This window comes from Dermacentor albipictus, chromosome 1 (genome assembly GCF_038994185.2).
Source record: "Dermacentor albipictus isolate Rhodes 1998 colony chromosome 1, USDA_Dalb.pri_finalv2, whole genome shotgun sequence".
NCBI lineage: Eukaryota > Metazoa > Arthropoda > Arachnida > Ixodida > Ixodidae > Dermacentor > Dermacentor albipictus.
Genome location: NC_091821.1, coordinates 159,903,788 through 159,917,631, shown reverse-complemented (window position 1 = coordinate 159,917,631; position 13,844 = coordinate 159,903,788). Strand labels below are relative to the sequence as shown.

The 13,844-nt window shown below is 42.3% G+C and overlaps 1 protein-coding gene across 2 annotated transcripts in view; it reads right to left on the bottom strand.

Annotated features, from left to right (window-relative positions):
• The window catches only part of LOC135911130 (RAB11-binding protein RELCH homolog), a 210,901-nt gene that overhangs the window by 187,093 nt on the left and 9,964 nt on the right, over positions 1–13,844 (bottom strand). For both annotated transcript variants that reach the window (XR_010567225.1, XM_065443265.1), the window contains exons 5-6: positions 13,545–13,745; positions 10,523–10,611 (exon numbers count right to left, since the gene is read on the bottom strand). Coding sequence is in view for 1 of the 2 variants with exons in the window: in XM_065443265.1 (XP_065299337.1) it covers positions 10,523–10,611; positions 13,545–13,745 (290 nt within the window). In the remaining variant the exon portion in view is untranslated. The remainder of the gene's footprint in view (positions 1–10,522; positions 10,612–13,544; positions 13,746–13,844) is intronic.

Below are 13,844 nucleotides of genomic sequence, written 5' to 3'. Positions count from 1 at the left end.
ATGACCGCAGACATGCACACAATGTTACCAGAGTTTGCAAAAAAACAAGTCCGCATATGTGCCAGATGCATCCCGCAGACAAGCACAATGAAGCTTAGTTGAGCTCATGTTAAGTAGCCGCTTGGTTTTGTTGACTAATGAGATGTCTCAATCATTTCTCTTTTAATTCTACCTTCGCCATAATAATGTTTCTGTACCTCAATAATAGGCACACGTTGTTGGTGTACTTATATCTCAAACAACTCCACACAAAATGATGCCTGCAGACATTGTAGTGATATTTATGCCAATGAATACACGTGACATCACCAAAGACGTGCTGTCAAAGTCAACCCAAGAAAAGTAAGTGCGAACTTGGAAATGGTAATGTGTACACTAGTCAATGAAGTCACCAAACACATGAGCGAATGAAAATGTGAGTTAGCGCTGTACCGCCAATGAAATTCCACTGCGTATGTCGATGAACTGCCCTTTCCACTACAGTTTTCGCAATCTGAAGTTCCCTTAGTGACCTGCTTGGAAATATGCAAATCAAAAGTCTTACCAACTTATGAGGTTGTTGTTTTTTTGTTATTTTTCCCCCCCAAGTATTACCAAAGAGAGATGCCATATGATATATTTAAAGGCACAGCAACACCGGCCAAGGTCGATGGGCGCTGGCGGCAAGGTCAGGTTTAGTGCTCTGCGGCTTAAGCATTGCACTCCTATGCCACAAAAGATAAGAAAGAATTCAATTGAGTAAAAAATGCACGCACAGAATGGGACTACACTGTGAAACAAACAAAGCACTCTATGTGGCATGTCTGTTCAGATAGCATCAAGGCATAAACACTTCCCAAACGTGACACGAACTTTTCAGTAAAAATCTAACAGCAACCTCACCCTGCGCTACACTGAAGATGTCCTCATGCGAAAAGAATAAAGCTGTTAAAGAAGCACTTGCCCTTAATCATTCCAATAAAACACAGCTTGACTTACGGCCCTTACAAACAAGGCAAGGCTAAAACCTTGCACTTAGAAGAAAATCAACAATTCTGCATCAAGCAACTGTCAACATTCACACATGTGCGAAGCCACGCTTAAAACAGATCCAAAAACAGGAACTCCATGATAGCTGGTGCGACAATTTAATGGGCTGCATAAAGCCAACAAAATCAGTCCTTGCAAGCCTATGCAGCTTTAACATACAACACAATGCACTTGTGCCATCATGCACCCTAGCTACAGCAACACGGTAAAGACGTGGTAATCAGTATAAGCAGCAAGCGGCATTCAGAACCTAAGCAAAATACCTTTACCAGCATGCTGCACTGCAGATAAACTGAACAAAACATGGGTAGAACTTGATTAACTTCATCACTTACCAATGTAAACATGACTGATTGCAAAAAATACTGAGATGACAAAAGAAAGCATGAGAACAAGAAATTTACCACAGAACGGCAGGGATCCATCACCGCCACTTATGTGGCCTCGCATGGAATGATTAGAACCGTGTCACCGGCAAGTTCTTGCAGGTATTTGAGCACCCCACCACACAAATATTATTCTTCAACATGCCCTCAAGCTTTGGCCACCAAACACATGGGTGTTGCTTATTTTGCTCCAAAACTATGAATCAAAGAGAGAAGAAGCACGAGCAAAGGCGCTGAAAACTACAGCGGATAGCGGCCTCTTTTTCCGAGCGCACTTCGCAAAGCCGCCAGCAGTTCCGCGTCCATTGGCGTAAACTACACGTAAGTGAAATCTCGATATAACAAACTTCAGAAGGCCGTAGGAAATTGTTCATTATTCTGAAATATTGTTACGGTGAAAGCCACAAAATTAACCATTCTGCCCATCAACCTATCAGTTCATAAGTTGTCACCACATGAGCTATCCACGAAAATGTCGCTGTTGGCTCTCGCACGTGCTGTTGCTATTTTCCATAGATTCCGCTGCCACGAAGCACCACATAATAACAGTGATGCGTGCAAAACAGACATTGAACACGAGAAAACTACCAACAAAAGGGTAGCTCCATGTCACCTCTAAAACGCAATGTTCCTTGCTTTTTCTTTGTTTTTCACATTTCTTGCCATGGACACTAATTTCGACTCGTTCTGAACACTCAACTTGCCTCGAACAACAAAAAACTCAAGATCAGACCACATGCACACTTGCCAGCGCACGCTCACTCCTGGTTAAATGCCTTGGCGGACTTCTTTTCATAATAAGCTTCCAAATGTGCAAGTTGGAAGTTGAAGGTAGGTTAAAACTGCGCGAAAAATGAGGACAGCGAAAGAAACACACAACATACTACGAGCGCAGACTGCCAGCTGAAGAAATTGCTTTTTTGGAAAGCCACTTGTGAGTTCATGAGTTCAAGCTGAGCTTCATCATATATTAACGTGTTTCATTACTCTTCCCTCATGCCATTTCACAAGTTTTCAGGTTTTAATAGTTTAACCTTTGCCTTTACTTCAGTTAATTGTTGTCTTTTCATTCTGTCATCTTCGTTATCTTTTGTCCTTTTTACGTCACTCGTGTTGACCTAATTGTAACCATGTTTTACAGGTTCCATCACGCTTTCTTATTCCCTCACTTATTGCCTACACTTCGGTTACTGTTATGACATGTGCAGTCTTCATTTTTTGATCGCTCAATGTTTGTGCGCACAACAGATTGCTTCATCTTTTTTTTTTCCCCAAGTGTTTATTCGGTACAAACTGTGTTACAGTTAGTCTGAAGATTTCTTTTATGTTATCTGCACAAGTGTGAGTGACGGTGTGGTCCTGTGAGCGCCAAGGATCCTGCTTGAAATAGCTTATACTCTGATTACATGAATTAACAGTTGGCCGTCTGCGCTCGTGCTGTGTTGTGCGTTTCTTTCGCTGTCCTCATTCTTCGCGCAGTTTTAACCTACCTTCTAATATTAACCAACTAGCCCTCAAGAACGTCCTACTAAAGTTGGAAGTGGCTACTATCCTGTCAATCAAGCTAGTACAGGACAAAGTTGGCCTGCACAACATAGCCCATTCAGACAGGAGCACATGAGTGCGAGTGCACACTCTAGCCCTGTTGTGCACAAAGCAAACTCTTCAGTTGCATGAAGCTGCGGTCTGCTATGTAGCATAGATACCACGGCCGCCATGGGGTGCCACGATGGGTACCGTCATGGGGTGCTGCGAATTTACAGGCTGATCAAACTGCGGCTCACTGAGGACAACCGTGTTTGGTGCGTCGGACGTGCCAAAATCAGAAATAGTGCCATCTATGTGAACATCCAAAATCAAATTTGAATTGCGCACCACGGTGACATTCAGTAGGCGAAGCGTTGTGGGCACACCCCGCCCTGCTTAGCCTTCGCAGCGCAAATCATTGAAGAAGGAGCGGAAGCACCGCGAGCGGTGTGTTTGATTGCCAATAATGAATTGAAGAAATTTTTTCTGAAAAGTATTTCTGAAATAGTCTAATTGAACTTCAAGTGCATTTCTCAATTTCAATAAAATTGGTTCAGGGCCCTTTTAAATCTACGAACATTGAAAAGTTTATTTCCGAGGACCCATGGTCTTCGCATGAAGCAGACAATGTAAAGGAGAAAAAGAAAATGTGGCATAAAGGAAAGTAAGTTGCTGATTAAATTTTGAGACCTGGAGAAGTATTTTGCAAGTGTCCATCTAGTAGACATGTCCATTTCGTCTGCTGGGCAGGAGTACACGTCAGAAGGAGACAGGCGACCCCAGTCAATTAGCACTTCAGCAGCAGACGAAATGAACTTGTCCACTAGGTGGACACTTCCAGAATACCTGCCTCCTCCCTCTTGCTGCGTGTTCATTGAGGCATCCTACCGAACTCTACATAGCCTTCATACACACGTGAGCGTGTGTGTGTATGGAGGCGTACTGCCAATGATATTGATATGGGTTCACCCTTTAGAATGGGTGGGCACTAGTAGTGCACCCTAGCCGGACTAAGGTACTCCACACTATCTGGTGGAGGGCGCAGCAATTAAATTACTCATGGCCTCCGGGATTGCACACTGGCAGGTTTTGCACCGGCCAGCAAAAAAATGTCACGCGGTATGCATACCCAGCCGCCCCTGGATGGTGCTGTTAGCTGAGGACTCCGAGTACAAATTGTATGGGAAGGTCGAAAATGTAATGAAGTGGTGGAAATTCCCCAAGGACTGATGTAAGTATGTCCTCTGTCTCCATTATTTTTCACGCTTTATGTTGAGGGCATAGAAAGACGACTGGAAAACATCAAATTAGGGTTTAATTTATCCTACATGCATAATGGACAAATGGTGCAACAGAAGGTCCCCATACTGATATATGCGGACTACATAGTGCCACTAGCAGCCAACGCAAGAGATTTACAGACACTTGTGAATATTTGTGGCAGTGTAGCAACAAATCTAGGCCTTAAGTTTAGCACAGAGAAATCGGGGAAATATGATCTTTAATGAACAAACTAGTAATTATGGTGTGAATTCAACAGTATGAAATACCTAAACTCGAGCAATATAATTACCTAGGCGTATGGATAAATGAAGGAAAGGCTTACTCAAGCACCCACCAAAATAATCTGAAAATAAAGGGGAAGCGGAATGCAGCAATAATGAAACAGAGCACTTTGGGGCCACAATAATTATGAGGTGGTGCGTGGAATCTGGAAAGGAGTAATGATGCCAGCGCTAACGTATGCAAATGCCACTGTGTGCTTCAAATTGGATATTTTGTCGGGTTTAAAAGTTAACGAAAGATCGATAGGCCGGTTAGCTTTGGGAGCCCGCAATAAAACCACAAATGAGGCAGTGCAGGGTGACATAGGTCGGGCCTCTTTTGAAGTCAGAGAAGCGCAAAGGAAAATTAGTTTTGAAGACAGACTCAAGAGCATGGATAAAAATAAATGGGCAGCTAAAGTGCACAAGTATGTACCTGAAAAGCATGGACACAGAATGGAGGAAGAGGTCAAGAAAGTTGGCAACCAAGTACAGGGTAATTGAAAGTGTGAATAGTCATCAGAAAGAAAGAGAGAAACAGAGACAGCGAATTGGATGCAAAGAATGGAAACCAAAAAGACCACGGAGATTTACAAGAATGAGAAGAAGGAAATTAGAAGGGAAAATCTGTACGAGAACCCAATGGGCAGCGCCTTGCTATTTGAGGCCCGAGCTGGTTGCCTAAGGACAAAAACATACCAGAGAAAACATTTGCAACAAAATGAGGCATGTGTATGCTGCAGCAAAAAGACCACTAAGCACATCCTAATGGAATACGAAGGGATTCACCCAGTGAGAACCGTAGGTAACGTACACCTTCCAGAAGCACTTGCATTTAATGTGGACAAAAGCATCAACCGGTCAGCAGTTTAGATAAGCAAGAGACATTTAGATTGATGGAAAAAAAACCAGTGAAAAGATTGATATGACCAGATCCATTGCAGGCATAGGTAGCGGTACAAGGTAGATCGGGAATTGTTGAGGGAAAAAAAAGATTAAGGAGATGTATATTACCACGCCACAAAATGCCATAATTAAAAGCATGTATAGCATACCTGATTAAATCAAGCAGGATAGGTGACGATTTGTCACCTCCCTTTTTCAAAGGGGACGTCAATAAATCATCACCATCATCATCCAGCGCATGCGGAGGCAGCCGTAAAAGGCAGACTGCATGCGAACTCAACATGTGCATTGCCTCTATTTTCACTTGTTGCATAAGATTCTCACAGAATCTATACCAGGCGATGTTTCAGCTCTGCCTTAAACATTCCGACGCCTTAACCATCTAGTTCTCTAGTGGGTTTATTGTTTCCAGCACTCTTCTATATTCTTATCCATTGATTTGGTGGCACTTAGGTTAATAACTTAATTTTTATGTGTGGGTTCACACACCATTCATTGCCTCTGAACTTGCAGTTTATAGAAGATGCCATAGTTTAATTGTTGTTGCCTTGGTCTTACTTTTTTTTTTCTTTGCATTGCAGTGATTCAGAAATTGACATGGCAATTGCCACATTGTGCACCTACTCTGTAATGCAGTGCGATGATCTTCGTGCAATATTTATTAGTATCTTACTGTGCATACTTTTTCCTAGTTGTAGTTTTCATTTCAATTGTACTTTTTGAATTGACTGTATTAATCTTGCACACTCTTACTTTGTGTGAATTAAGATTTTGTTATGTTGATGCTTCTTTTTTGCCTTGTTGTGTAATGCTTATTTTACATTGAAGTAACTGTAGTTGTCCCCTAACCCAATGCCTTCCTGAACACCTGAAAAGTATTCATAAATAAATATACTTTCTTAAAATAAATAAAATAAACATGCCGTAAGCAGATACACATTTTTGTGCTCGGTGTAATTAACATATCAATTACACTGCTCATAATTATGATAATTACCGCTTGGGCAGCAACTATAACATACTAATCAACAAATAAATAATTGCATGATTTACTACTTCACGCTTTGCGCACAATTTCTCGCTCCATCCAGCATTGAAACTGTGGCCCGCAGCAAGCAATGGCACACAAATGCACACAGCAGAACACACGGATTTTCTTTACTCTGCAATGAAACCTTTTTTAAAGCTTGCTCCACCTTAGCTGAAACATTCATTGTGTGTTTGTACTTTCAGTGAGACTTCACCTTGAATATTCGACTTTGAACTGGCACACCTATTCCTGTGAGTTAGGCTTGTGCGTTCGCTAACAAAGCCAACACTAGATACACAGTTCAAAAGGTCAATGAAAGGGGCTAGTCGGTGGCTGTTCCTACTTTCCACCCATCTCATGATGAACTCTTACAGAGATATACCACTTCTACATACCCACATGAATGTAGCGGGAGTATGCGTGCGCGAAAAAAATTAATGTACTTGAGAATAAACAGCCGCACTTTAACTCTCTTACACTTTCAGCCATCATTTTCTAATCAGCAAGGGATCATACAGTAGAGCAAAATCCTGTTTTTCTCGCCTCATCCAAGCTGCAACAACAATACCAGAGCATGTGAAAGCCTCCTCAATGCACAAGAAGCCCTCAAGTGTGAACGCTGCGGTGCGGAGAAGAAGCCGGCCATGCCCACGACTGGAATTACCTTCTTTTGCGCATGGGATGGCCGGGGCAAAACTTGCCACCATGCGCAAATCTGGGAAGCCATAAATTACTAGATGGCACTTGGCAGCGGCACAGCAGAGGGCGACAGCGACACAGAGACTTACATCCCACCCCATTTACGGCTAATTACACTCATTTTTTTATTAGAGTTGATCCTTGATATAACCAACTTCAATATAATGAAATTCTCGATATAATGAAGTATTTAACTTTTCACAACCTCTTGTCCATAGGCCATCATGCATTTAGAACTTCAAATAACAAAGTGTGTTTGTATGCAATTTCAATATAACGAAATTTCGCTTCTGCCACAAAGAAATTCCAAGACAATAAATGGAAGCTTCCGCAGACACCGATGGTCAAATCATTTAATTACAAGGGTCTGCTTGCAAATGAACCTCTCAAATCGCGCACGGCACGATAAGAGCGACCACCGCAATGGAGCCGCATCATGTTCTGTAACAGTCCAACTGCGATAAGATCCTATTGCCCACACACTTCGTGCTTTAGGTGCGAGTGAAAGTGTGCAAGGGTGAGACAAGAAAGATGGTGGCTTCACGAGTGCTGCCTACTCGCATGAACAAAAAAAAAAAAAATAGGGGGAGGGGAGCTCACTCGCGGTAAAGCCTAGACTACACGTACGCTTGCGAACGTGCGCTAGTTCGTGTCTATGCGCCTTGCACCTGCCACGCCTCATAAGGAATGGTGGTTTGCATCCACAAAGACACATGACAGTGCATGGTCACTGGGCTCACTCATAGATGCCTTGGAAGATTCCACTTCATACATTGTTATTGACAGTGTTTCAAAATGCTTCAATATATATAAACGTAACTGTTGTGTTTTTAGAGCTGTTAGATCAGCACAAAAAGGAAAGATTAACCACTTTCTTGCATGATATAAATCTGCTTCTCAGAGAGTTTAATGTACTGTGCCGTAGCTGCGTAGCCAGGCGCGCTGACAAAAGACAGGCCAAGCATGTGATAAAGTGCACACCACACATACGCTTGCAGACACGCGCAAGCTCGCGTCCACACGTCCACGCATGCGCAGACAGTGCAGCATGGCTCATACGCATCGAAACATGGCACGATCTCAATGAACAACTGATCTCTGCTATCGCTTGCTTGGGCTTTCAATTAATTTCGATATGATGAAGCAAATTGCCGATTTTGCCTACTTCATAATAGCAAAGTTTAACTGTGTAACCTTAGCTGCTGACTATTGCTACATGTTCTTGGCACAACAAGGTATCATTTAATATACTTTCATGTTTATATGTACATCTACAAGTCACCTAACTGACCTTTTTTTTTTCTATAAGTGGTTACAAGAAACCCAGATCCAAGACATGCCAAATGCGTCTGAAGTCAGTTAGGACCTTGTCCTCATAACGCTGAGAGAGAGAAAGCGCAATGAGGTGGCAATGAAGGGACGAATGCGGGGGCGGTCGAGCCATGCAAATAGGGGGAAGGGAAACAAACGATGAAAGGGCAGTGAGTGCGAGGGAAGAGGAAGCCAGGAGGCAACCTAGAAACCAGTCTCGGCTTTCCGCATGCATATGGGCGCTCTCTTCTTCCTGACGGAGGGGAACAGCACCACAAAGGAGCTGTTTGCGGCTGGCAATGCTTCTGATGCATCTACCACTGCATTCTCAGTTTCATGCGAGTTGTAGTGCGAGACGGGACATGCTTAATCTTGTTTAGTATAGTCAAGGTTCTTCATTTATTTTCTGGGACTGCACTATACGGTCACAACACCCAGTATGTAGCAAAATTGGAGTTGCCATAACCACGGTTCTGCTGTACCCATACTTGCTATAGCCCTTGTAGGGTTGCAGTATATTAAATTAAAATAAATAAGCAAATAAATAAATAAGTGCTTTGACACTGGTACATTCTTTAGAAACTGCTCATTCACTAACATTCCTTGAGACAAGTGTTTCAGGTTTATTTCTAAACACACAAGGAACCTTGCTCTACACAAAACAAATTTGCCTTTTCACTTTCCAACATAGCATTCCAATGCTTGCAACACCAGGCTCTAGTGCTCCACAAAGAACAAAGCGAAGTCATGCATCTGAGTGCCCCACCACATGTGCATTGAGCTGCATAGCATGCCTCGTCACTGCTATAGAAATGCCACAAAGTAGTAGTTACCGCACCTGGCAAAGAAGTGAACAGCTCAAACACCACTACAGAGGAGGATTTTTCTATAGACCCATTCCTCCAATAACTACGGAAAAGTCTATGCAACCAGCCATCAGTCATCATGACGATTACAATTAAAATATGGGTTTTATTCACTTTTTTTTTTACTAGATGCTGACACAGGTGACCCATTCTCTGTATGTGTACATGTCACAAAGGAATATGATGGTGTCTTCTTCATACTTCTATTAATGGCTAGTCTGCTTCACTGTATGCCACAATGGGTGTGTCAGTATGGCAAATATTTTGGAAGCAGTCAATAACCCTTTCAGGATCAATGACATAAATATACGGCGTCACGAACAAGTGTAAAATGGTCGATGCCATACATTTATGGCGCTGTCTGTACGTTTAAAAAGCATGCCAATATCCTAACTTTTTCTTTCCTGGCATGTGATGCCATTATGCGGGAGTAAAGGGAATTTTTTTCTCGAGCCTCCTTCTCTTGGTTTTCGTTGCATGGTTTTGTTTACTCCAGCGAGTCTATATACTACCGCTCACACATTGTCGCGTGGGTGGGCGGCGGTTAGTTTGGGTTTTGTTCCGCTGGCGGTTTCGGCTTCTTGCACTCGCAAAACTGATGCCTATCTCGTTACTAATCGCTCAATGGGCGACCGCCTGTTACTCGCTCGTTTATTGCTCACAGGGGTGCGCATACGTGAAGGATGCCGCCATGCATGCATTTCCTTTGGAGGTTTCTTTCTTTCTTTTATTTTTTTCACTCGCGAAAACTAATTGTCTCTGGTTGGCAATAAGATGAAGATTAGCATAATTTTGTTACACATTTTGCATTTTTGACGGGCACACAACCACACAGTTTTCTTGAGTGCGCTCACCTATGCAGTTCGATTACGCTATGGACGTAAATATTAGTGTAAGAGCAGGAACATATGAGACTTGCGAAATATTCTTGTGTGCGTATTTTCTAAGCCTTGAACTATGTGTATAACAATACATCAAATGTTTAATTCTTATAAGTTTATTTCCTTTTTTATTGTTGTTATTCATGAATAAACAGTACATATATACCAATGCAAAATATTTTTTTCTGCACTTTCCGGCTTTACGGTTACCCTACAAAAATTACGGTAAATTTCTTTTAAATAGGTCCCGCTGAAGAATTTAAATCCGCAATAAAAAAATTAACCCTGGGCGGTCGCATATGAAGAAGAAAATCGACCCTGAAAGGGTTAAAAATTTACTTACAACAAAACTTTGTCCAGCTCTGCTGTTAGCAAAATATTTTCTTGGTTGGTCTTCTCCATATGCACCTTTAATAGGTTAAGTTCAGCTTCCTGGAACAAATAAAGTATCAAAATATTGTGAATTCTTTTCATCCTGTAAATAATTATTGTAACCAACAGCAGAGCACTTTAATGGGTTTGTCACCAGTCTAATGGATTGAAAACAAACAAGCCCAAGCCCAGTGCTTAAATCACACAGCAGTGACTATGTCTCGTATCTGCAAAATGTTACACCTATGCAAGGTAAGAAAACAGCTGAAAATTCAAACGGAAGCCTGCATATCCTTACTCTCAGAGCAGCTGGTCTCACCTACCATATCACACTTCTTGCTTGCTGCACACAAATGGATAGCAGGAATGTAAACAAAATGAGGATTTCTCTGAAACGCGGATAGCGTAAACTGCTACGGGTGCGCATTGAACTCTGAGAAGCCACAATCTGAACAACATTCATTGTGCAATCCTACAGCATTTCAGTACACATACTAGGAGTATTTAGGCCATGGTTGTAAACAAATGGCTTTTGTAGTTGTTTAAATTTTGTGCATGCTGTGGCAAAAGGCAGTTTCTTAATGGATGTTCAAGTTGCTTTTATGGTACTAGTGAAGTTTCCAGTCCGTTAGGTAAATCAAATATGTGTACTGGTTATATGAACATGTCATGCATTTCATCCACTTTTGTGCATTTTCTGATTGTGCATTCTATTAACAAAGCAACTGGTATTCTGTGTTGTCAGTGGACTTCACTGTTCTTGTGCTGCCGCACTATTAATCATGATCGACAGAAATACACTAGACTGAACAGTGCATACATAAACACCCAAACAATGCACAACATGCTAATTAAAAAAAAAATGCAGTGCACAGTATACAAAAATAAAGCAGTGCATGTTTACATGCATCAAAATGGCACCTTCTAATCAAAAAAAGAAAATTGATAAAGTGTACAGGCAGTGCAGCATCAGCAAAGAAAAGGAAGGAAGAAAAGCCCCAACACAAACAGTCTTCACTGTGCTGGTTGTTACTATGGCGCAGGAGAGAGGCCTGCAACTTTTCATATGTACACCTAGATGCAACTCAACACTACACACATAAGCGAAATGGACTTTGGCACTATCCTATGCTTCAAAAGGGTCCTGAACCACTCCTCAGGCTTGGTGAAAAACCACAGTCCATAGATAGCAAATGCTGCTGTGAACATTTCAGCCAAATTTTGCAGTTGTGCGCATTGCGTGGAGCTCACAAGTAGAACGCAATGTCATCTTTTTCTCAAACCCTCTCTTTTGAAACGAGGCCTCCACCTCACCCCTTTCGAAGCTGCTTGTGGCTTGTACATATTGTAACATGCAATATTCTCATAGACGGCTGCTACTGGCTGATAGCTGACATCAGTCAAGAAGGGTATTAGATCAGTGCACTTTTCTTTTTTTAAGGAACAGTTACTATGTATATTTATTGATACAGTTTAATAAACAGGCTGAAGTAAGCAAAAATCTGCTTTTGGATTTCGATAAAAATCACGTACTTCTGGAAGAAGTACGTGATTTGCTAGCACTTGGCCACAGCCGTCCATGTATAAATTAAACTTTGGCCACACTGCTTATCGGTGTCATAGTAAATGGGTCTTGCATATATCGTCATACGCAAGACTCCCATAGACGACTGCTATTGGCTGATAGCTGACATCAGTAAAGAAGAGTGTTTAGATCAGTAAACGTCTTCCAGTTGTTACTGTGTATATATATTGACGCAGTTTAATAAACAGACTGAAGCAAGCGAAAATCTGCTTTAGAATTTCCATAAGAATTACGTACTTCCGAAAGAAGCCAACTATCGTTTTCGAATGCTCAGCCGCAGCCCCAGCATAGGAATTAAAAACTTTGGCCAAACTGCTTATTGGTGTAGTAGCAATTGGGTCTTGCTAATTTCGATTAGTTTTGAACACTCAACTAGCCTCGAACTAAGCAATACCTAAGATCAGACTACACGTATGCTTGCCAGCGTGCTCACTCCTAGCTGCTCCTCGCTAGACACCCTGGCAGACATTGTTTCGTATTTAGCTATTGACAGCGCTTCAGAATTGGCAATTTGGATGTGGCTGCTATCCGTCAGTCAAGCTGTTGCAGGACAAAACCAGTTCGCACCACGTAGCACGGCCATACTGTGTCACATGAGTGCGAGCGCGCACTCCAAGAGGGAGAGCTCGCTGAGGATTGCCGAGAACAACCACGTGCTCCAAGTGGTCTTCGTGGTTGATGAGGCTCCAGGCATGTGGCAAGCTGGCCCAAATGCTGACATCCAATTGGAACAGGATATCTGCTTCCCGAGTTGCACACCTTCAAGGTGGGTAACCATCATGTTTGAAGCTTGTTACGTGAGCAATTCTTTCATCACAAGTTCGCAGTGCGGTATCCATCGCTTACCCAATGTGGGAGCGACTGATGTACTCACACACGCGAAAATAAAGACGATGTTCGAGACACCGTGAACTCAACTATAAGTTTAGAGATAGCCTCCGAGTTTGGCGCATTGTAGGCATTAAAATCAGAAGTAGTGGTGTCTACGTGAACATCTAAAATCGAATTTGAATTGCACGCTATTAGGCGTAGCATTGGGGGCCTGCCCACTCCATCATAGCCTTCACAGTGCAAAGTATTGAAGAAGGAGCATAAGCATTGCAAAGGGGATCAAAGGCAATCTTTGACTGCTAATATCTCCGCGTCTGCTGAACACACTGCAGTACTTTTTGCTGCGAAACACTTATGAAACAGCCTATTTTAATGTCAAATGCATTTCTAGATTTCGATAAAAGATGTTTCGGGGCCCTTTTAAGTCAGCCAATGGGAGCGAAGAAAATTTTACAACCTTGGTTTAGGACTTCAAAGCAACATCAAGAAATGCAAAGTAACCATTACGATCAGAAAACACTCGTTTTAGTGAGTGGTTTGCACTATTCATGCTTGATAAAAGATGATGGCAACTCACCAGGGCGGCCTTTTCAGCTGCAAGAGCTTCAAAGTTGTTTGCGAGGTCTCGCTGCCCATTTGAATCTTCAAAGTCAGTCTGCACTTGACATTCTACAACATCGCAACAAAGACGGGAGTGCTTGTTGTAACTACGGTATAGGTGCACCAGATCAGGTGGCTTGGGAATGTTCAGACCTACGTCATCCCAGTCCTCAAAGTCCTGAAAGCATGGCAACGTAGGCTATAGCAGCAGTCAAACCTTGATGTAAAACGAACATGTGGATATGGGACAGCAACTTTTCACTCATAGTTCCAAGAC